This window comes from Schistocerca gregaria, chromosome 5 (genome assembly GCF_023897955.1).
Source record: "Schistocerca gregaria isolate iqSchGreg1 chromosome 5, iqSchGreg1.2, whole genome shotgun sequence".
In the NCBI taxonomy this organism is placed as follows: domain Eukaryota; kingdom Metazoa; phylum Arthropoda; class Insecta; order Orthoptera; family Acrididae; genus Schistocerca; species Schistocerca gregaria.
This window is the reverse complement of record NC_064924.1, coordinates 556,627,367-556,645,807: the sequence shown is the minus strand read 5'-3', so window position 1 is coordinate 556,645,807 and position 18,441 is coordinate 556,627,367. Positions and strand designations below refer to the sequence as shown.

General features: G+C 46.5%; 1 protein-coding gene across 3 annotated transcripts in view; it reads left to right on the top strand.

Moving 5' to 3' along the window:
* LOC126272702 (xaa-Pro dipeptidase) overlaps window positions 1-18,441 on the top strand; it is an 842,295-nt gene that overhangs the window by 21,387 nt on the left and 802,467 nt on the right. For 2 of the 3 annotated variants that reach the window (XM_049975737.1, XM_049975736.1), the window contains exon 2: window positions 11,842-12,040. In XM_049975737.1, the coding sequence (XP_049831694.1) occupies window positions 11,842-12,040 (199 nt within the window). The remainder of the gene's footprint in view (window positions 1-11,841; window positions 12,041-18,441) is intronic. The other variant, XM_049975738.1, reaches the window with a different exon arrangement.

Below are 18,441 nucleotides of genomic sequence, written 5' to 3'. Positions count from 1 at the left end.
GTTTAAGTAGTTCTAAGTTCTAGGGGACTGATGACCACTGGTGCTAAGTCCCGTAGTTCTCAGAGCCATTTGAAACATTTGAACGAAAGAACGAATTTTTAATTTTCACGAGGTAACTGTCTTCGACTATAACCCATTATTGATGTAAAATACACTAAATACTATCGATATTTTTCATATTTGCTTCAGTTTTTCCAGAAAACCTGGCGCCACGACCCAATAGTCCCGTAGGATATGAAATCATAACATTTTCTGAGATTTTAATCAGTGGTCGAATGGTTTTTATACCACCGCATAGCAGCTTGGAAGATTTTTAATAACTGTTGCATTTTAGGCCGGGATATTTTATAACCAGCGGAAAAATGCTCCTAGCGGAGCGCAAATAAAGTTGAATATGCTCCTGTTTAAAAGACTCTACCTGAAAAGTGTCGTACCAGCTACTTCATTCTACGTTACTCAGCACCATTAAAAATTTTCCCAAAACTTCGGCATGAAAACATATTCACGGCCTGTGAAATTTAAAATTTCACGCTCTTTTTAACATGCAACTCTTCTTTGAGTTCCACAAGCTCCCCTCTCTGTAATTCTCTCATACCCACTAGTCCATCGCTAAATGTCGCTCATACCCATCCATTCCCACTTGCCTATCCTCACACACTTATTCAGCCCAGCTCATTGTCATTATCTCTTTGTGTGTGTCTCTGTCACTGCCTGTCTCCCACCGACAGTCTGACGGCTACTGTTACTACTACCCCTACTACTACTACTACTACTACTACTACTACTACTACTACCTCTTTCTTCTCTCAAAGCCACTGTCTCCCCCTTGTTGTCTCTCACTGCTACTACTTCTTCTTCTTCTTCTTCTTCTTCCTCTTCCTCTTTCTTCTCTCACTGTCACTGTCTCCCCCTTGTTGTCTCTCACTGCTACTATCTCATTCATTCCTTCATTTTCTCACTGTCACTATGTCTCTCTCTTCCTTGTTGCTATTGTCACAGACTCTTCCATTATTACTGGCTCCCACCCACTTCCAAATTCTGCTTCTCTTTATTCCCGTCCTTTTGGCACTGTTTCCTGTCTTTTCCTAGCACTGTTCTTTCACTGCAGCTATGTTCCACTACCATTGCATCCCCCTCTTTCTCTCACACTGACATTGTCTCCTTCGTTGTTTCTCTATCATAACCATTGTCTACTGTCTTCCAGTACTTAATACTTTTCTGTCTCTTCCCCAGTGCCACTGTCTCCTTCTCTATCAGCATGAAAAAGAGGGAGTATGTTCACGTGCCAAAATTTTTGGGAAACTTTTTTAAGGTGCTACCCAGGTAGAATGTGGCAGCTGGTATCCCACGTGTCAGTCAGAGTCTTTTATTTTAAACAGGAACGTATTCGCCTTTTTGTGCTCCGATTGGAGGAAACGAATAAAGATATCAAGAAAAACTTCAGAGTTGTTCGAGATAGGGATCTTAGCAATATATCATAAAAAAATATTCCCATTTGCTGTGCATAGCCGTCTTGGAATCTGCGACTCGATTTTGGTACTCAGAAGCAAAATTACACCAGTTTGCAATGCGTAACCGTCTTGGAATGTGCGGCCCAGGTTTGATACTCGAAACAATGTTTTTGGAATATTTATCAATAACGGATAAAGAGTTTTGAAAACTGGAAGGTGGCAATCTTAGATAAATGCTTAGAGAATATAACGTTAAAATTTGAGCAGTTTGCTGCAGTTATTCATTGCTAAGATTTCGCCTCACGTCGGTTTTTACGTGTACATGCAAAGTTACGTTGACCCACTGTACCTCAGAAACGGATAAAGATATTAAGAAAATTTTCAAGTTTGCTCGAGATCGGAATTTTAGGAATATACCATGAAAATTTCAGCTATTTGTTGTGGATACGCGTATTGGAATCAGCGCCTAGATTTTGGTACGAAAAAAGCGGTTTAAACCTTTTTTGATCGGCCTTATGAGCTAATGGTGCCTTCATAAACCAATTAAGGCCCACCGTAGGCGACATAAAATGCAAAAAGAACCAAACGATTTGCTCCATTTGCTTAAGGAGGAGGAAGTATGTAATATTCATACTATGATCCTGAACTGTAGAACAGTGACACTAAGACGATTCTTCTGCTGAGTATACAAAAGGGCCCTATCACAAGGGCTATCCAAATCAGTTAACCCTGCCTTTCTGTCGTCATTAGAACCCGTGGTATGAGCCCCGAAAAATCCCGGTTTTATGCACGGCGTTTTGGAACATATTAGGTAGCTCATGCTGTCATTTGCGGAGCGGTATACTTTAAATAAGATATGAAATTGTCTTTTACCTGAAGTATGTACTTCTCGCGTGTGCATATATCATTTTCAGAGTAAGAGAATAGACCCAGCGAAGACAGTGAAGCCTTCTGGACAACAGAATATTCTGATAGAATTATCACTTTCTTTCTTCTTTTTCGATCAAGGAAAAGGCAGGTGAAACCTTCTGGACAACAGAATATTCTGATAGAATTATCACTTTCTTTCTTCTTTTTCGAATCGAGAAAAAGGCAATGCTGTCCTATTTCTTCATTCACATTACTTATATCATTTGATGACAGTTTTCTGGAGCTGTCCCCGTGTGTAACATGACAGAATATGAATTTATTTGCAGTTTTAATTAATGGTCGTACATATAACTCCTTTAGTATACCCTCATTTCTAATGCGAATCAACTTGCACATTGAATTTTGCAATTACGTTGAAAGCCCTCCAGTTTTCCGCTTGAAATCGGCTTTCAACTTCTAATGATCTATCGCTTGTTAAATAACACGAAGTAGATTTAGGGAAATAAAGCCCTTTTAACAGTAAAATTTGAATAGTACCACAGTTCTAAGAATCAAACTCAGTGTAATGCAGAAGTGAAGGAATAAAGTGTGATCCGATGCCTCACGGCCGGCCGGTTGAGGCCAAATACTCCGTGAGTCCGAGGGGCTGAAGACTGAATTGTGCTTTACTTCATTTGAAACTAATCGTGTTCGATGATGACGGAAAGATGAGAAACGGAAAGCGTGGAAAGAAATTTCTTTAGAAATTTTTAATTCCGATGTGTGCTTAAAAGAAAGAAGGAAGGAAGGAAGATTGGATTTAACGTCCCGTCGACGATGAACTCATTAGACGGAGCACAAGCTCCGCTTTTGTCGATGATGGGGAAGGAAATTGGCCGTGCGCTTTCAATGGTACCATTCCGAAATATGCAAGAAGCGAATTAGGGAAATCTGGATGGCCGGACGCGGGTTTAAACCGTCGTCCTCCCGAATGCGAGTCCAGTGTGCTAACCACTTCGCCTCCTCGCTCGGTATGTGTGCCCAGTCATCCATACTCGTTTCGACGTGTATCTGAGATTTTTTTTTAAGTTGTTTGCTTGTTTGGCTTCTACATTTACGTCTATAATTCGGAAGCCGCCTTTTCTCGAGATCTGTGTAGAAGGAAGGAATATAAGGCTGACTTTTTCAGAAACTACGCTCTCGGAACTTTAACGATTGACCACACCTTGATGCGGAATTCCTCTCTTGCAATGTTTGCCACTGGAGTTCATTGAGCATTCCCGTGACGCTTGACGCATCGTCGCTTATTAAATGAACCTGTATCGGAACGTGGTGGTCTTCTTTGGATCTTCTCAGTTTTCGCTATCAGTCCTATCTGGTATGGATCTTAGACTGACGAGCGTTATTTAAGTATTGAAGTATTGTCGAAGGATGTTTTGTAAGCTTTCGCTGAATACTAGCCGTACAGCCAGCTAACGTGACGTAATGTATTTTTGTGTAACACATGGATTTACAGATATAACATTTAATTAATAGAATCACTAATGGAGCAACAGGCCTCTGACTTTTTAAATGTACATATGCTGCTAGAAATACTGACGAACATTATTTAAGTATTCAATTATTGGTCGAAGGACTGATTTGTAAGCTCCCGCTGAATACTAGCCTTATCGCCAGCTAACATAACATTATGTATTTTTATGAAACACATGAATTTACGGATACAATTTAAATTAATAAAATCTCTAACTAAGTAGCAGGCGTCTGACCGGTTAAATGTGCATATATTGATACAAAAGATATGAGGATGTATATGTGGTGTCTGTTATTTCTAATACTATTTTGATCCAGCAGCCATTATGAATTAAGACACAAACGAATCACAGACATGGGTTGCGAGTGAGCATTGATTGAAATCAGTGAGAAAAGCTGAAAATTTGTGCCGGACCAGGATTCGAACCCAGATCTCCTGCTTAGTAGGCGGATGCTCTGACCACAAAGCTATCTTTTTTTCTGCGACGGTGTGCTGTTTTATATTGAATTTTTGTGGGGTACCAACAAAAAGAAATAAAACAAAATCACAGCCATCCCTACGGGGGCACCGCCACTTGTGTCTCTGCCTCTTCAGGCGTTGCCATCCTAACTATAAGTAACCCCCATCTAAAATGTGAAGAAATTATACTATACGGGACTAACGTGTGTGTGCCAACCCACAAAATATACGATGAAAGGAATTGGGGGAAGGGTATTTCTAGTATAGTGCGGATGGCTTTTTTTTCGTTATGTACAGTATGGACATATAGATATCAATGTGCGAACAGTCATGGATAGTCAAGCCTGGAAAACTAAAACACAATGAAGACACCATCGAAGATGGTAAACATAAATAATATGAAAAGAAAGCTACCACTTCGTAGTCAGGCTTCCCAGCAACTGCGCCCACTGATAAAGATATTTCAATGTATGATCGTTTGCCCTTCGTTCTGACCTCATCTACCAATGCCTGGAACATTCCAACTACGCGGCGGGCTGTGAAAGGCACTCCATAGGTAGTTTGCGAAGCATCATCGATATCTGGTATGCCTGGCAAAAGCATGATGTCTTTCTTGCAAATAGAGCCAGAAGTCAAGTAAATTCTTGTGTCCTCACGATAGAGGTAAAGGACCGCATGTCCACGTATCCACGTGACGGAATTGGTCCGAGTGTTCGGGTAAAATTTCTCATCCGGAAACAATAACCTGCGGCAGATACATGCTCCGGCGTAACTCGCAAGAGATAAGCCAGCATCTGCCGCACTAGGTGCCAACCCCCACCTCTCAACAGCTGAGGCGGTGCTCGTCAGAATTTACTGTGTTACAACCCAAACAATTGGGGGAGTCTGCCATGTGGATATTGTAGAGACGTTCTTGCGTCAGCAGCTTCCCATTAACGACTACATACCATTTGGAAACAACATCGGAATCAAGCATGGCATCGTGTACAGTCTTCCACACTACGTACCACCGTACATCAGGATATTTTGGTTCGACCACATTAAGGGGGCGGCGTTGCAGCATGTCGTGATACAGGCGTCGAGTTGTGGCCATTCGTGGTGTCGTGAGTGCTACACTGGAATAACTTTGTTCTAAATAGAAACGTCCTATATAAAAGAGTGGCGCTGGGATGTCCTGTAGCGGCAGGTCGTAGCGCCATCAGAAGCAAACTAGTGAGGCTTCTAGGACAGCAGACATAAATGTCAGGGCAACGGCCCTGTCGTGTACATTAACTAGGCCGAGACCACCTTTTTCCTTGGGGAGGGTAAGAGATACGTATCTGATCTTCAGTAACATACCAGCGCTGACGAAGTATCCCAGCGCTGCCGTAATGCTACGCGAGAAGGGGTTCGGAATGAGTTGCGTTTGGGCGACATGCGGTATGCGGGACGCTAGGTATGCATTGGCATAATGCGCCCGCTGGACTATGTTGAGGGACCGCAAGCGCTTATTTGCAATTCCGGCCCGAATTTGGTTAAGAAGTCGTCGACAATTGAGCGTCGTCGCGCGACGCATGTCGTTCATGAAATCTAAGCCCAAGCAGCGGACAGTATCACTGAAGCGTAAGGGGGCAATGTGTTCCTGCGATAGCCCTATTCCGAAGCTCAAGGCTACGGACTTATCAACGTTGTTTTGGCTACCAGAAGCCTTACCGTAGGTTGCAATCCAGTCCAAAGCCGCCGCCATATCGGCAGCTCCACGTATGAGGATCATCAAATCATCCGCATATGCGGTGCAGCGATAGATGGAGTCGCCAAACTGTACCCATGTGAGCCTGTCTCGGAGACCACACGACAAAGGTTCTAAGGCTAGTGCAAATAACAATATAGACAATGGACATCCCTGTCGTACTGATCGGCGGATCGGCATGGGTACCGTCATACTTCCATGAACAAGAACTCTAGAAGTAGCACCATGTAGAAGGCGTGTCAACACTGTGATAAAGGGATAGGGTATTCCATGCGAGCCGGCCGGTGTGGCCTTGCTGTTCTAGGCACTCCAGTCTGGAACCGCGTGACCGCTACGGTCGCAGGTTCAAATCCTGCCTCAGGCATGGATGTGTCTGATGTCCTTAGGTTAGTCAGGTTTAAGTAGTTCTAAGTTCTAGGGGACTGATGACCACAGATGTTAAGTCCTATAGTGCTCAGAGCCATTTGAACCATTTTATTCCATGTGCCGTAGAACGGCCGTGAGGAAAGTGTGGCTCACACGGTGAAAAGCCTAGCTAAAGTTGATAGACACCAGGGCTGCCGGCAAACGTCTCACCCGTGCAAGGGAGATGAGATGTCTGTAACGACATAACGCAGTTCTGATGTTGTTGGGTCTCCCCCAAGGACGTCTGATCGCTGGACAGGACGTGCAATAGTGTGCCGCGAATACGTTCTGATAGTAGCTCGAAAAGATCTTGAAGTCGCTGTTCAATAACGTGAAGGGCCGATAATCGCGGACATAATTCCGTCACTTTGGCTTATGGATGGGTACAATCAGTCCTTCCAAGAACGGTGCAGGCACGGTATACCTGGGGACATCAATTCCTGACCAGTTTCAATACAGCGGGGTGCCAACGGTTGTTTAAAAAATGGCTCTGAGCACTATGGGACTCAACATCTTAGGTCATCAGTCCCCTAGAACTTAGAACTACTTAAACCTAACTAACCTAAGGACATCACACACATCCATGCCCGAGGCAGGATTCGAACCTGCGACCGTAGCAGTCCCGCGGTTCCGGACTGCAGCGCCTAGAAACGCACGGCCACCGCGGCCGGCAGTTGTTTAAAGGCTCGATAGAACTCTAATGGTAGTCCGTCGATTCCTGGTGATTTATGGTGAGCACCTTTACCACTGGCGACGAGCACTTCCTCTTCTGTCACTTCTCCCAATAAAGTCGGTACCACGTCTGGTGGAACTGTACCGTGGACATGTGCAGAAACGGTGTCTAACGTCGCCAAATCAGGAAGCACTGCTGATAAAGGTGAGCGTAATGCCCATAGAAGGCTTCTGCTATATCTGCTTGTTCTACCATGTGTCGACCGTCGTCCGTTATCATGTCGGTCACCAGCGCCCTACGGCGCTTCCTCCTCTGTAAGAACACGTGGTACGTAGATGGCCTTTCTGATTGTAGCATGTCTGCAGCACGCGACCGTATAATGGCACCCTGTAAATGATGACGTGCTAAGGTGACGAGCTGCGCTTTCGCGCGATTGACAATGATCTGCCTGTCAGGCGAGGGCTCCATAGCATGACATTCCCGGAGGACGGTGTAATAAATGTTTTCCATGCTCCTCCTCCATGCCGCCGCTTCCCGGCCGTAAACCATGAAGCCACGCCTAAGAGCAGGCTTTGCATATTCAATCCACCAACTGAGGGTCGATCGGTAACGACCACGACGCTGTAAGGACGCGTTCCACGACTCTTCGATAGCACCTTTACATGCCGGCTCGTCCAGATGGGCGACGTTCAGTTTCCAGGGGGGGTTACTGCGCCACACACGTGCAGGTTGGAGGGCAGTGATGCAAATATAGGCTGTGTGGTCGGTGAGTGCAGTGGGCCAGAGTTCTGCTGTGGGTGTAACCAGGAGCTGGGCCATGGATGTGGCGCCACATGTCGAGCAGGTGGAGGGCACGCACTAGCATTTCCAGTTCCGCACACGGGACGTGATGTGGCTGCTGATCAGACGGAGATAAAGTACAGTTAAAATCTCCTCCGATCACCATATCGTCTATGCGGTCCATACAGAAACGCGTAATATCTTCCGAAAACAAAGCGGGCCCGATCTCTCCATCTCTCTGATCCTGAAGGGGCATATACATTGATGAGTCGTACACCGTTGACAGTTAGGCCATGGCTCTTGCACTCGTTGGGTACAGTACGTCTGTAGCCGCCAAGCCTTCCCGTAGCAGGACAGCCACACCACAATCGGCAGAAGAGGCGTGGGAGATGTGGGTGGTGTATCCGTAGAAGTCAGGGAAACTAGCGACACATACTTCGGTAAGAGGGCCACGTCGATGTCCGCCGCATCGAGCATGCGTTGTAGCATTGTCAGTTTGTGTGGCGCCCTTATCGCATTGATATTGATTGTGGCAAGGCGAAACGTTTGCTGCCTAGCCTCTTCACCTAGGGTAGACGCCATGGCAATCGACGATAACCGCAAGAGATGCCGGTCCCACCGAACTTATGAGTCTTTCACTCTAGGAGTGGCTTCCCCAATGCCACCCCCTTTCCTGTCACCCGTGCCCTCTCCAGGAAGTTCCTCAACATCGTCCGACCACAGTTCGTGCAACACGATGCTGTGTAGCTGATCGGCACCTAAATCTCTCTCACACACGCTGCCTTTGGAAGAGATGGACGCGACCTGCTGCATCTGTGGTGCAAGAAGTAACTGGGCACTCGTAGTATGGGCAAGCGAACCGTCTACACCACTTAGATCATCAGCAGGCGCAGCTTCCATGCCGTCTGACAAGATGTCATCATCTTGACCGGCCATGTGTAGGAACAATCGTCAGAAGGGGCCGCCGACGTCGCTTGCTTCGTCGAGGCGAACGTTGGTTTCGAACGTGGACATCCGTTTCCGAATGCGGGAGGCAATCCAGCGTCGTATCACCGTCCGATTGAAAAGCGGCGGTCTGGACAGTGTTCGCGTCCACGTCCATCTCGTCCTGAATGTTATGTTATGTCTGGATTCCGTGGGACTGTTGCTGCTGCGGAGGGGGCGACATCTGGGTTGGCATCGGGGGTCCTTCCTCTTCCTCCCTTGGTCCTTCTGACGTCGATGAATGTGCCCCATCGCCCGTTGGATCCTCATCTATGGGTCGCATCGTCGTCTGAGAGTACGTGAGAGGCAGGATTGTCGTCCCCGTCGGAGAAACGGAGTCTGCCACTGGTGTCTGCGTAATTCTACTTTGTAAGCAGCCTTCCTGCCCACATCCGGAACAGGTACGTGGTTGACTGTCGTACATTATGGTTGCACGACAGCCACCGATGTTCAAATAAAACGGCACATGTTTCTTGAGCTCAAGTGTAATTTAGCGCACACTATTGTAGACCTTATACGTCGAAAAAGTTTGCCACTTTTCTGCAACGTGGCTGATGACAGTGCCATATGGTCAGAAGGCGTCCTTGACGACTTCCTCTGGGACCTCGAAGGGGAGCTCAAAAACCTTTAAAGTCCTGCATGATCCACCGTCACTGCACCGATATGCCTGTCAGAATGTTTAAATCCGAGACCTCGGCACTGATCATTTAAACATAAACCATGCTCGCCGTTATAGAAAAATTTATTCCGACGACAGTCGCCGGATCTAAACGTAGATCGTCGCGTGTGACTGTTCTATTTCATAGGCTCGAGGACGCGCGTGATCTGGTTGGAAGGTAATTCTGATCGTACCGTGGCACCATGTATGTGCCATAGTCGCACTGAACTTGGAACAAATACAACTCGCGCGAGAAGGTAAACACAAGGAAGCGCTCACGGTCGCGCACGGCGGATAGCAGCGTACGTCCTCGCCCCACCGCTTCCGAAAGCAGACTGTTATCCGTAAGATGAGAAGGCCAACGATCTCTTCAGTGCATATACACACGATGCTCGAACTCTTATGAGAATCGGGCACAACGTTAGTAATTTGAGAGTTTGGGTCTGACGGGAGGCGTGCTAGGATAGTCCGTGCTGACGCAGTGACCACTGTGTCCGAATGGCTTAGTTGTCAGAGCATCTTTCTAGTTAGCAGGAGGCCCGTACTCGAATCCTGGTCCGGGACAAATTTACAACTTAATTCAGAATGTTGGTTTGAGACTGTCACATACCGTTGACGCTTTGTACAGCATTGTTTCGTGAAAGATTTCGTGATTTTAGGAAGTTCATCAGTAGCTGTGTATGCATTTTGTGTGTGTGTATGGGGGAGGGTTCTACAATCAAGCTCATAAATTAAGAATAATTGCAGAATGTGGTGCCACACAACGTGGCACTACACAAAACTGGCGCTAATACACATGTGCTACAAAATGCCACTGTTTCCTGCGCATGTACCCCGATATCATTCTTCAACCAGTGCCTTTCGGTACTCCTGAAGTGTCGTGGGAGTTTGAAGACGTGCAGCAATACGTCGACCGAGAGCATCCCAGACGTGCTCGATAGGGTTTAGGGTCAAATGGCTCTGAGCACTATGGGACTTAACATCTGAGGTCATCAGTCCCCTAGAACTTAGAACTACTTAAACCTAACTAACCTAAGGACATCACACACATCCATGCACGAGGCGGGATTCGAACCTGCGACCGTAGCGGTCGCGCGGTACCAGACTGAAGCGCCTAGAACCGCTCGGCCACACCCGCCGGCGATGAAGTTTAGGTCTTGAGAACAGGCAGGCCACTCCATTCACCTGATATTTTCTGTTTCAAAGTACTCCTCCACGATGGCAGCTCGGTGGGGCTGTGCGTTATCATCCATCAGGAGGAAGGTGGGACCCACTGCACCCCTGAAAAGGCGGACATACTGGTGCAAAATGACGTCCCGATACACCTGACCTGTTACAGTTCCTCTGTCAAAGGGGTGTACGTGCTCCAATCATAATCCCACCCCACACCATCAAACCACGACCACCATACAGGTCCCTTTCAAGGACATTAAGGGGTTGGTATCTTGTTCCTGGTTCACGCCAGATGAAAACCTGGCGAGAATCACTGTTCACACTATACCTGGACTCGTCCTTCAACATAACCTGGGAGCACTGTTCCAGTGACCATGTACTGTGTTCTTGACACCAGGCTTTACAGGCTCTCCTATGACCAGGGGTCAGTGGAATGCACTTTGCAGGTCTCCGGACGAATAAACCATATCAGTTCAGTTGTGTGTTGACTGTATGTCTGGAGACAACTGTTCCAGTGGCTGTAGTAAGGTCCCGAGCAAGGCTACCTGCAGTACTCCGTGGCCGTGCGCGGGTACTGATGGTGAGATATCGGTCTTATTGTGGTGTTGTACACTGTGGACGTCCCGTACTGTAGTGCCTGGACACGTTTCCTGTCTGCTGGAATCGTTGCCATAATCTTGAGATCACACTTTGTGGCACACGGAGGGCCCGTGCTACCCTGCTGTGTTTCACCAGCCTCCAGTCGCCTTAGTATTTTACTCTTCATAACGTCATTAGTATGTGTTCTTTGAGCCATTTTCAACATACAGTCACCATTAGCACGTCTGAAAAAGTCTGCACACTTACTCGCTGCACTGTACTTTGACAGCCACCAACACACCTCTGCGTATGTGGACTGCTGCCAGCGCCACCGTGCGACGACCGCAGGTCAAATGCACCGCATGGTCATACCCCGAGGTGATTTAAAGGCCCAAACCACCCGCCAGAACGTTGTTTCACCATGTATCAGCATTATCCTTAATTTATGAGCGTGGGTGTAGTTTACACTCCCATGTTTCGATATCATTTTAACTTGTACCACTTATGATGGCTGTACTGGCAAACATCAGAGGTATAATTTCTTTCCGTTTGGTGTGTTTTGTTTAGCAGGCGCGGTTCCGGCGCGGTGTACATGATGGGCGACCACACGCTGGCCGTCCCCATGGAGCTGTTCGCGGTAAACCGGCGCCGCCTGTGCGACCGCCTGCGGAAGAACACGAGGGTGCCCGAGGACGCGGCCGTGGTGCTGCAGGGCGGCGACGAGATCCCCCACTACGCCAGCGACACCGTCCATCTCTTCCAACAGGTCAGCCGCCACCGCCTGCTTCTTTCTTTTCTATCCTGTTCACACTAAGCTCAATGGTGGTAGTGAAGTAGCTTGTGTGTGGCAGTCGGTTGTGTTGATTCAGTGCAGTGAGGTGGGTCCGTGTGGAGACGTGACACCGTGACCCCGCCGTTAATGAAATTAGCCGATTTGTTTGAGTATCAACGCGGACTGTCCAACGTGTGAAGAAGCACTGGGATAACACGTGCAGTCATGTAACACGACATAAACACAGCGGCTGTGCAAAGATCCTAAAGGACATCAACCGGAGACGAGTGGCACGCCGTATCAGTGACAGTAGATTTCAAACTCAGCAGGAATCGCTGCTGTCAGTGAATCCGCGGCCATCTCGACTTTTTTCCTGGCGAATATTCCGAAGAGAACTGCATGGAATGGACTTCCTGGAGTCGGGTATCTAGCAAATGACCATCGCTCACCAGGACTCGCTAAGTTGCACATCTTCGGACAAACGACACAGAACGTGAACAATAGATGACTGGAGAAGTGTAGTGTGGTCCGACGTCTCTTTTTATACACATATAATGCAAAGTTTGTACTGCACCGACAGCCTGTTAATGTGCGTAGCCCACAGTTTGTGGAGGATTTAGTTCAGGCTGGAAGGCGACTGTGCTGTTTTGTTGTTGTTTTTCATACCATGTCGTGGGCCCACTTATTCAGGTTACCGTGATGATGATCCACGATGTTCATTTCGGGGTCTTTGGTGACAAAGTGTAGCTCTTTCCTTTGCGTTTACGAGGAGTACGCCGTCGACACTACCGTCTTGTGAGATGACGATAGCTTTTTTTCAGAGCCATGCACGCCTGCTGTTCCTGCTTTGTCGGAAACTTGAGCACCCTACTGCTCCTCCATTGGCGCGCTACATTATTCGGTGTTAATACGTGGTCAAATCATGAATGAATGGCTTGAGCTGGATATCTCATACCTGAAGAAACATGTGGAGCCCAATACCAAGGTTAAAAGCGGTACATGGTATTAGCATGATTTCTCCTGTGAATGATTAATTTTTTGTCTGGTGTGGTTTTGTTTCGTGCTTACTCTTCATGACCAACCTTACAGCTAATCCACCGTGGATCGGTGCAGCATTGAAAGCTAAAAGTGACGAGGAGGCCAAGTGTTGAATTCCTCATTAAAAGTGTATTTACGGATGTGGATATTAGTTCGCCAGTGACTGCAGAACTTACAAGTGATGAATATTGAAATACTGAAGGATAAAAGTCTGCTCATAGCGAACAAGACCCTGACGAAACATCTTTTACATTTTACTTAGTATACACTGCGGAATAATAGCCTCTTTTTTTTGCCCACAGTTATCGACGATGTTTAGCGTAGCGATTGTTGTTCTTTTTGTTCACTCCTCTTATAATTTGCACCCCACCCACTTAATCAATTTTGGCATTTTGGAAGCGCGTTCCGTCGCCTCATGCGTCAAGTGCCACTGTTTCCCTCCCTCACCGGTAATGAATCGAATGACATTAAGAATAAGCCGTTGCGCATGACAGCTACGACCTTACCTTGGACTTCTCTCCATGCATGTGCGATGAGGTAACGACGATTTAGAACCTCAATGTGCCTAGATCTAATCACATGGCATGTATAGCTCCCACATCGGTTGCGCTGTATTTTGTATTGTCTCGTAATACAACGACGTAGTGTGAAGTTGACACTGAAACGTATCCCTTACGCGGAGTTTGTACCCGTCTAGCTGCTGCGTATGTGACTGTTGTGTCTCGTTTTATTACTACCAACACAGGGTAATATATGGGTGACCATAAAGTCGCCACCATCAGCCATGTGACACCCACTGCTGGATGAAGGCCATCAGATGACATTTATACACGGTGTCGCTCCTAGATGTCGTCAGGCTCATTTCTCTGGTGTTTCAGCAGATATTTGCAACTTCGTTTATGATTTGTGTAGCGGGAGTCAGCCCAACCCAAACATATATATTGCTCATCACTTGTTTCATGTGACGCAGTGTCGACGGAAAGCGTCGGTTTGTTTCCCGAAACAAACAAAATGATTTTTGAAGCGGAAATTCGATAGAGCGGTCCCACATCAGGGCAGTGCAACATTTGTTTTATCGGTGTGTATTAACAGGGGCCGGAAAACACGAAGAATAACCATTACTCCAGCAACGACGACACTGCCCTGGCCGGCACTGACTGCTGCCGCCAAACATGCAGCGCTACTGAGTCTCTGCTGGATTGCTGTTTACTCTTCGTGTTTTACGGTTCCTGTTAATACACACTGATGAAACAAATATTGCACTGCGCTGATCTGGAACCGTCCTGTCAAGTTTCCGCTTTAAAAATCGTTTTGTTTGCTACGGGAAAGAAACCGACGCTTTCCGTCGGCACAGGCCGTTCTATAAAAGACGTGATCAGCACTGTCTGGGCTGACTCCAACTACACAGTGCAAAAACTAAATTGCAAATATCTGCCGAAACACCAGAGAATTGCGCCTGACGATTCGTTAGAGAGACACCGTGTACATATTACGGTCTTCAGTTCGACGCATACATGTTCCTCCCGCATGTCATTTTTATTACAGTCATAATTACGTCTTCCATTCCCATCTGTTTCTTGTTATACAGATCGTGCGTGACGTCATTATCCTGAAATCAAACATCTCGATCAGCCTACTACTGGGACATCTATTTGCAGGCGACTTTCGGAATACTGTTCAGTTTATCTTAATTGTAATTTTTTCTTCAAAACTTTCTTTATTACAATGGTATAATGTTGTGCAACGTTTGATTGCACCGAAAGATATGTAGAAAGAAGTAATATTTCGTTTCGCAGGAACCTAAACTAGTATAAAAATATGAAAATGGAAACTCACTTCTCGAGATTACACCAGTGAACATACAGGCTGAAGCTAAGGAGTAACTTTGTTACCAAGAAAATTCAAATAGCGTTCTGTTTGAGAGTATTTAGTTGCGCCTAAATATTACGAATTGAATGGTCCTTATACCTCGTAAAACTACACGCGGAAATTTGTGAAACACACTACTGGGAAAAAAAACGCATCATTGTAGCATTACATGACGACAAAATCAGACCCAATGTAACGCACATGTCTCAGAAAAGGCTGCCCATATAGTCGCATCAGTACACACTGTGGCTCTCTCGGGCGACAACTCAGGCGTGTATTCTCGCATGGAAACGTTCTTAGAGGCGCCAAATGACTTCCTACGATAGGTTATCCGAAGCATTTCACGCCTTTTGTTCCTATTCGGCAATGGTTCTTGCAGGCCCTGGAGAAGGAGTAAGTTCCCACTTCGTCATGTCCCATACATGTTCAATTGGCGAGAGATGTCGTGATGTTGCTGAGTAGGGCAGTAGTTCTACATCAGGAACAGCATGTTGCGTCGCAGCAACCGTATATGGACATACATTGTCCAGCTGAAAAAGCACTTCGCCTCCCTGTCGAAGAAATGGCAGTACCGCGAGGATAACAACCAGTGCAGTTTAGTAACACCAAATGCGAGCACGAGTTGTAACTGATGCCCCCTCCACATCATGAGATCTGTGAGTCGTGGGCGAATGCAGTCTGGAACGGGCAGGTCACCAGGTCTACGCCATACTCTTGTACGTCCATCACTCGCTCACACACAGAACATACACTATGCGATCAAAAGAATCCGGACACCCCCAAAAACATAAGTTTTTCATATTAGGTGCATTGTGCTGCCGACGACTGCCAAGTACTCCATATCATTGACCTCAGTAGTCATTAGACATCGTGAGAGAGCAGAATGGGGCGTTCCGCGAAACTCACGGACTTTGAACGTGGTCAGGTGATTGGGTGTCACTTGCGTGATACGTCTGTACGCGAGATTTCCACACTCCTAAACATCCCTAGGCCGACTGTTTCTGATGTGATAGTGAAGTGGAAACGTAAAGGGACACGTACAACACAAAAGCGCACAGGCCGACCTCGTCTGTTGACTGACAGAGACCGCCGACAGTTGAAGAGAGTCGTAATGTGTAATAGACAGACATCTATCCAGACCATCACACAGTAATTCCAAACTGCATCAGGATCCACTGCAAGTACTATGACAGTTAGGCAGGAGGTGAGAAAACTTGGATTTCATGGTCGAGTGGCTGCTCATAAGCCACACATCACACCGGTGAATGCCAAACGACGCCTCGCTTGGTGTAAGGAGCTTAAACATTGGACGATTGAACATCGAAAAAACGTTGTGTTGAGTGGCGAATCAAGGTACACAATGTGGCGATCCTATGGCAGGGTGTGGCGAATGCCCAGTGAACGTCATTTGGCAGCGTATGTAGTGCCAACAGTAAAATTCGGAAGCGGTGGTGTTACGGTGTGGTCGTGTTTTTCATGGAGGGGCTTGCACCCCTAGTTGTTTTGCGTGGCACTATCACAGCAGAGGCCTACAATGATGTTTTAAGCACCTTCTTGCTGTCCACTGTTGAAGAGCAATTCGGGGATGGCGATTGCATCTGTCAACACGATCGAGCACCTGTTTATAACGTACAGCCTGTGACGGAGTGGTTACACGACAATAACATCCCTGTAATGGACTGATCTGCACAGAGTCCTGACCTGAATCCTATAGAACACGTTTGGGATGTTTTGGAACGCTGACTTCGTGCTATGCCTTACCTCTCCTCGGTGCAGCATTCCATGAAGAATTGGCTGCCATTCCCCAAGAAACCTTCCGGCACCTGATTGAACTTATTCCTGCGAGAGTGGAATCTGTCATCAAGGCTCTGGGTGGGCCAACACCATATTGAATTCCAGCATTACCGTCATTCCAGTCAGGTGTCCGGATACTTTTGATCACCATCACTGAAGACAACAGAGAGCCATACCACTCTCCAGTCACCTCTTCCACGACACCAGAGTAGTCATGCTTGGCGGTGTCGTGGTGTGAATCGTAGCCTGGGTAGAGGCACACGTTTTCTTATTCCTTCTGCAAGTAGACAGTTACCAGTGATCCCTGACGACACGCAGGTGTAATATGTGCCCTGATTTCATCTCCGGGTGATTTTCAGTGTCCTACGCGGACGTTGGAACTTGGTCTACACGTGTGAGAATGTTCCGCAGACCACTGTTGAAGCCGGCCGCGGTGGCCGAGCGGTTATAAGCGCTCCAGTCCGGAACCGCGCTGCTGCTACTGTCGCAGGTTCGAATCCTGCCTCGGGCATGGATGTGTGTGATGTCCTTAGTTAGGTTTAAGTAGTTCTAAGTTCTAGGGGACTGACGACCTCAGCAGTTAAGTCCCATAGTGCTCAGAGCCATTTGAACCACTGTTGAAAGTTGCGACACACCACTGATACATTGTACCCAACATATGTAGTAATCCGAAACGCCCATCCAGCTTCCCCGAGGCCCCCAGTGAGAACCCATTCAAATGGCTGAAGCTGTTAACCAAGAGTGTGTACTCATTTGTGTTGAATTGTTGTTCATGAAAGTTCAAACACTGTTCACCTCTAATGTTAGCACTTTTGCTGCCTCAAAAGACAAAACACAAAATGCGCAGACAGGTCTCCTGAGCATCGTTTGATCGCCGATGACCGTGACAAGTGCTACAGTCACTTGAAGCCATTCATTGCGCATATATTATATCCTGCTGTCACTGAATACTGTCATTAAGGGTGCTGCATTTTAAGCCAAATGACTACGCAAAGCTTTGTAGCAAGCATATTTCAAAATCCTTGCAGAGAGATGCCCATGAGTCGAAATTTAGGGTTTGTGTTGATTCTCAAATGTAAAACCCGACGAACGAGAAGATTTTGAGACGACAGAATGTTGACCTCTAACTCACTACCAGAGTTTTCTGATATCGTATGTGTCTTACCTTGACATTGCTTCAGCATCTGCTCTGGATTGAGCAAACGTCGTAAAACATAAACCCTTATTTTGCGTAATAGCCGGACATTATGGACAGAATTGGATGTCACTTTTATGACAAAATAACAGAACATTTCAAAAGTATTGATGAGGTATCTGCAAACTAATATTTAATGATTTACTCTTGTTGAGGCAGTGAACTAAATGCCTCGCACTCCAAGAAGAACATTAATTCACTGAAGAATTGTAATTCTGTCATTTGAAAAAAGAAAGAACTGTCAGTAAAGTGTTTCAAACTGTTTGTTACCCTTTCAGCTGGTCAAATGTAAAAATTATAGCCATCGGCACATAGACAGTTACTGATTATTCTCTAAAATCACGAAATGTTCCACGAAACAACGTTGTACGTAGTGGTAACGTTATGTGATACTCAGTGTCAAAACACTTACTGTGCTTACCATTCAACTCCTATTTCCATATTATTTCTATCAATATATGTACAGTAATATTGCCTTAATAGTGGGAATTTCGGAGAA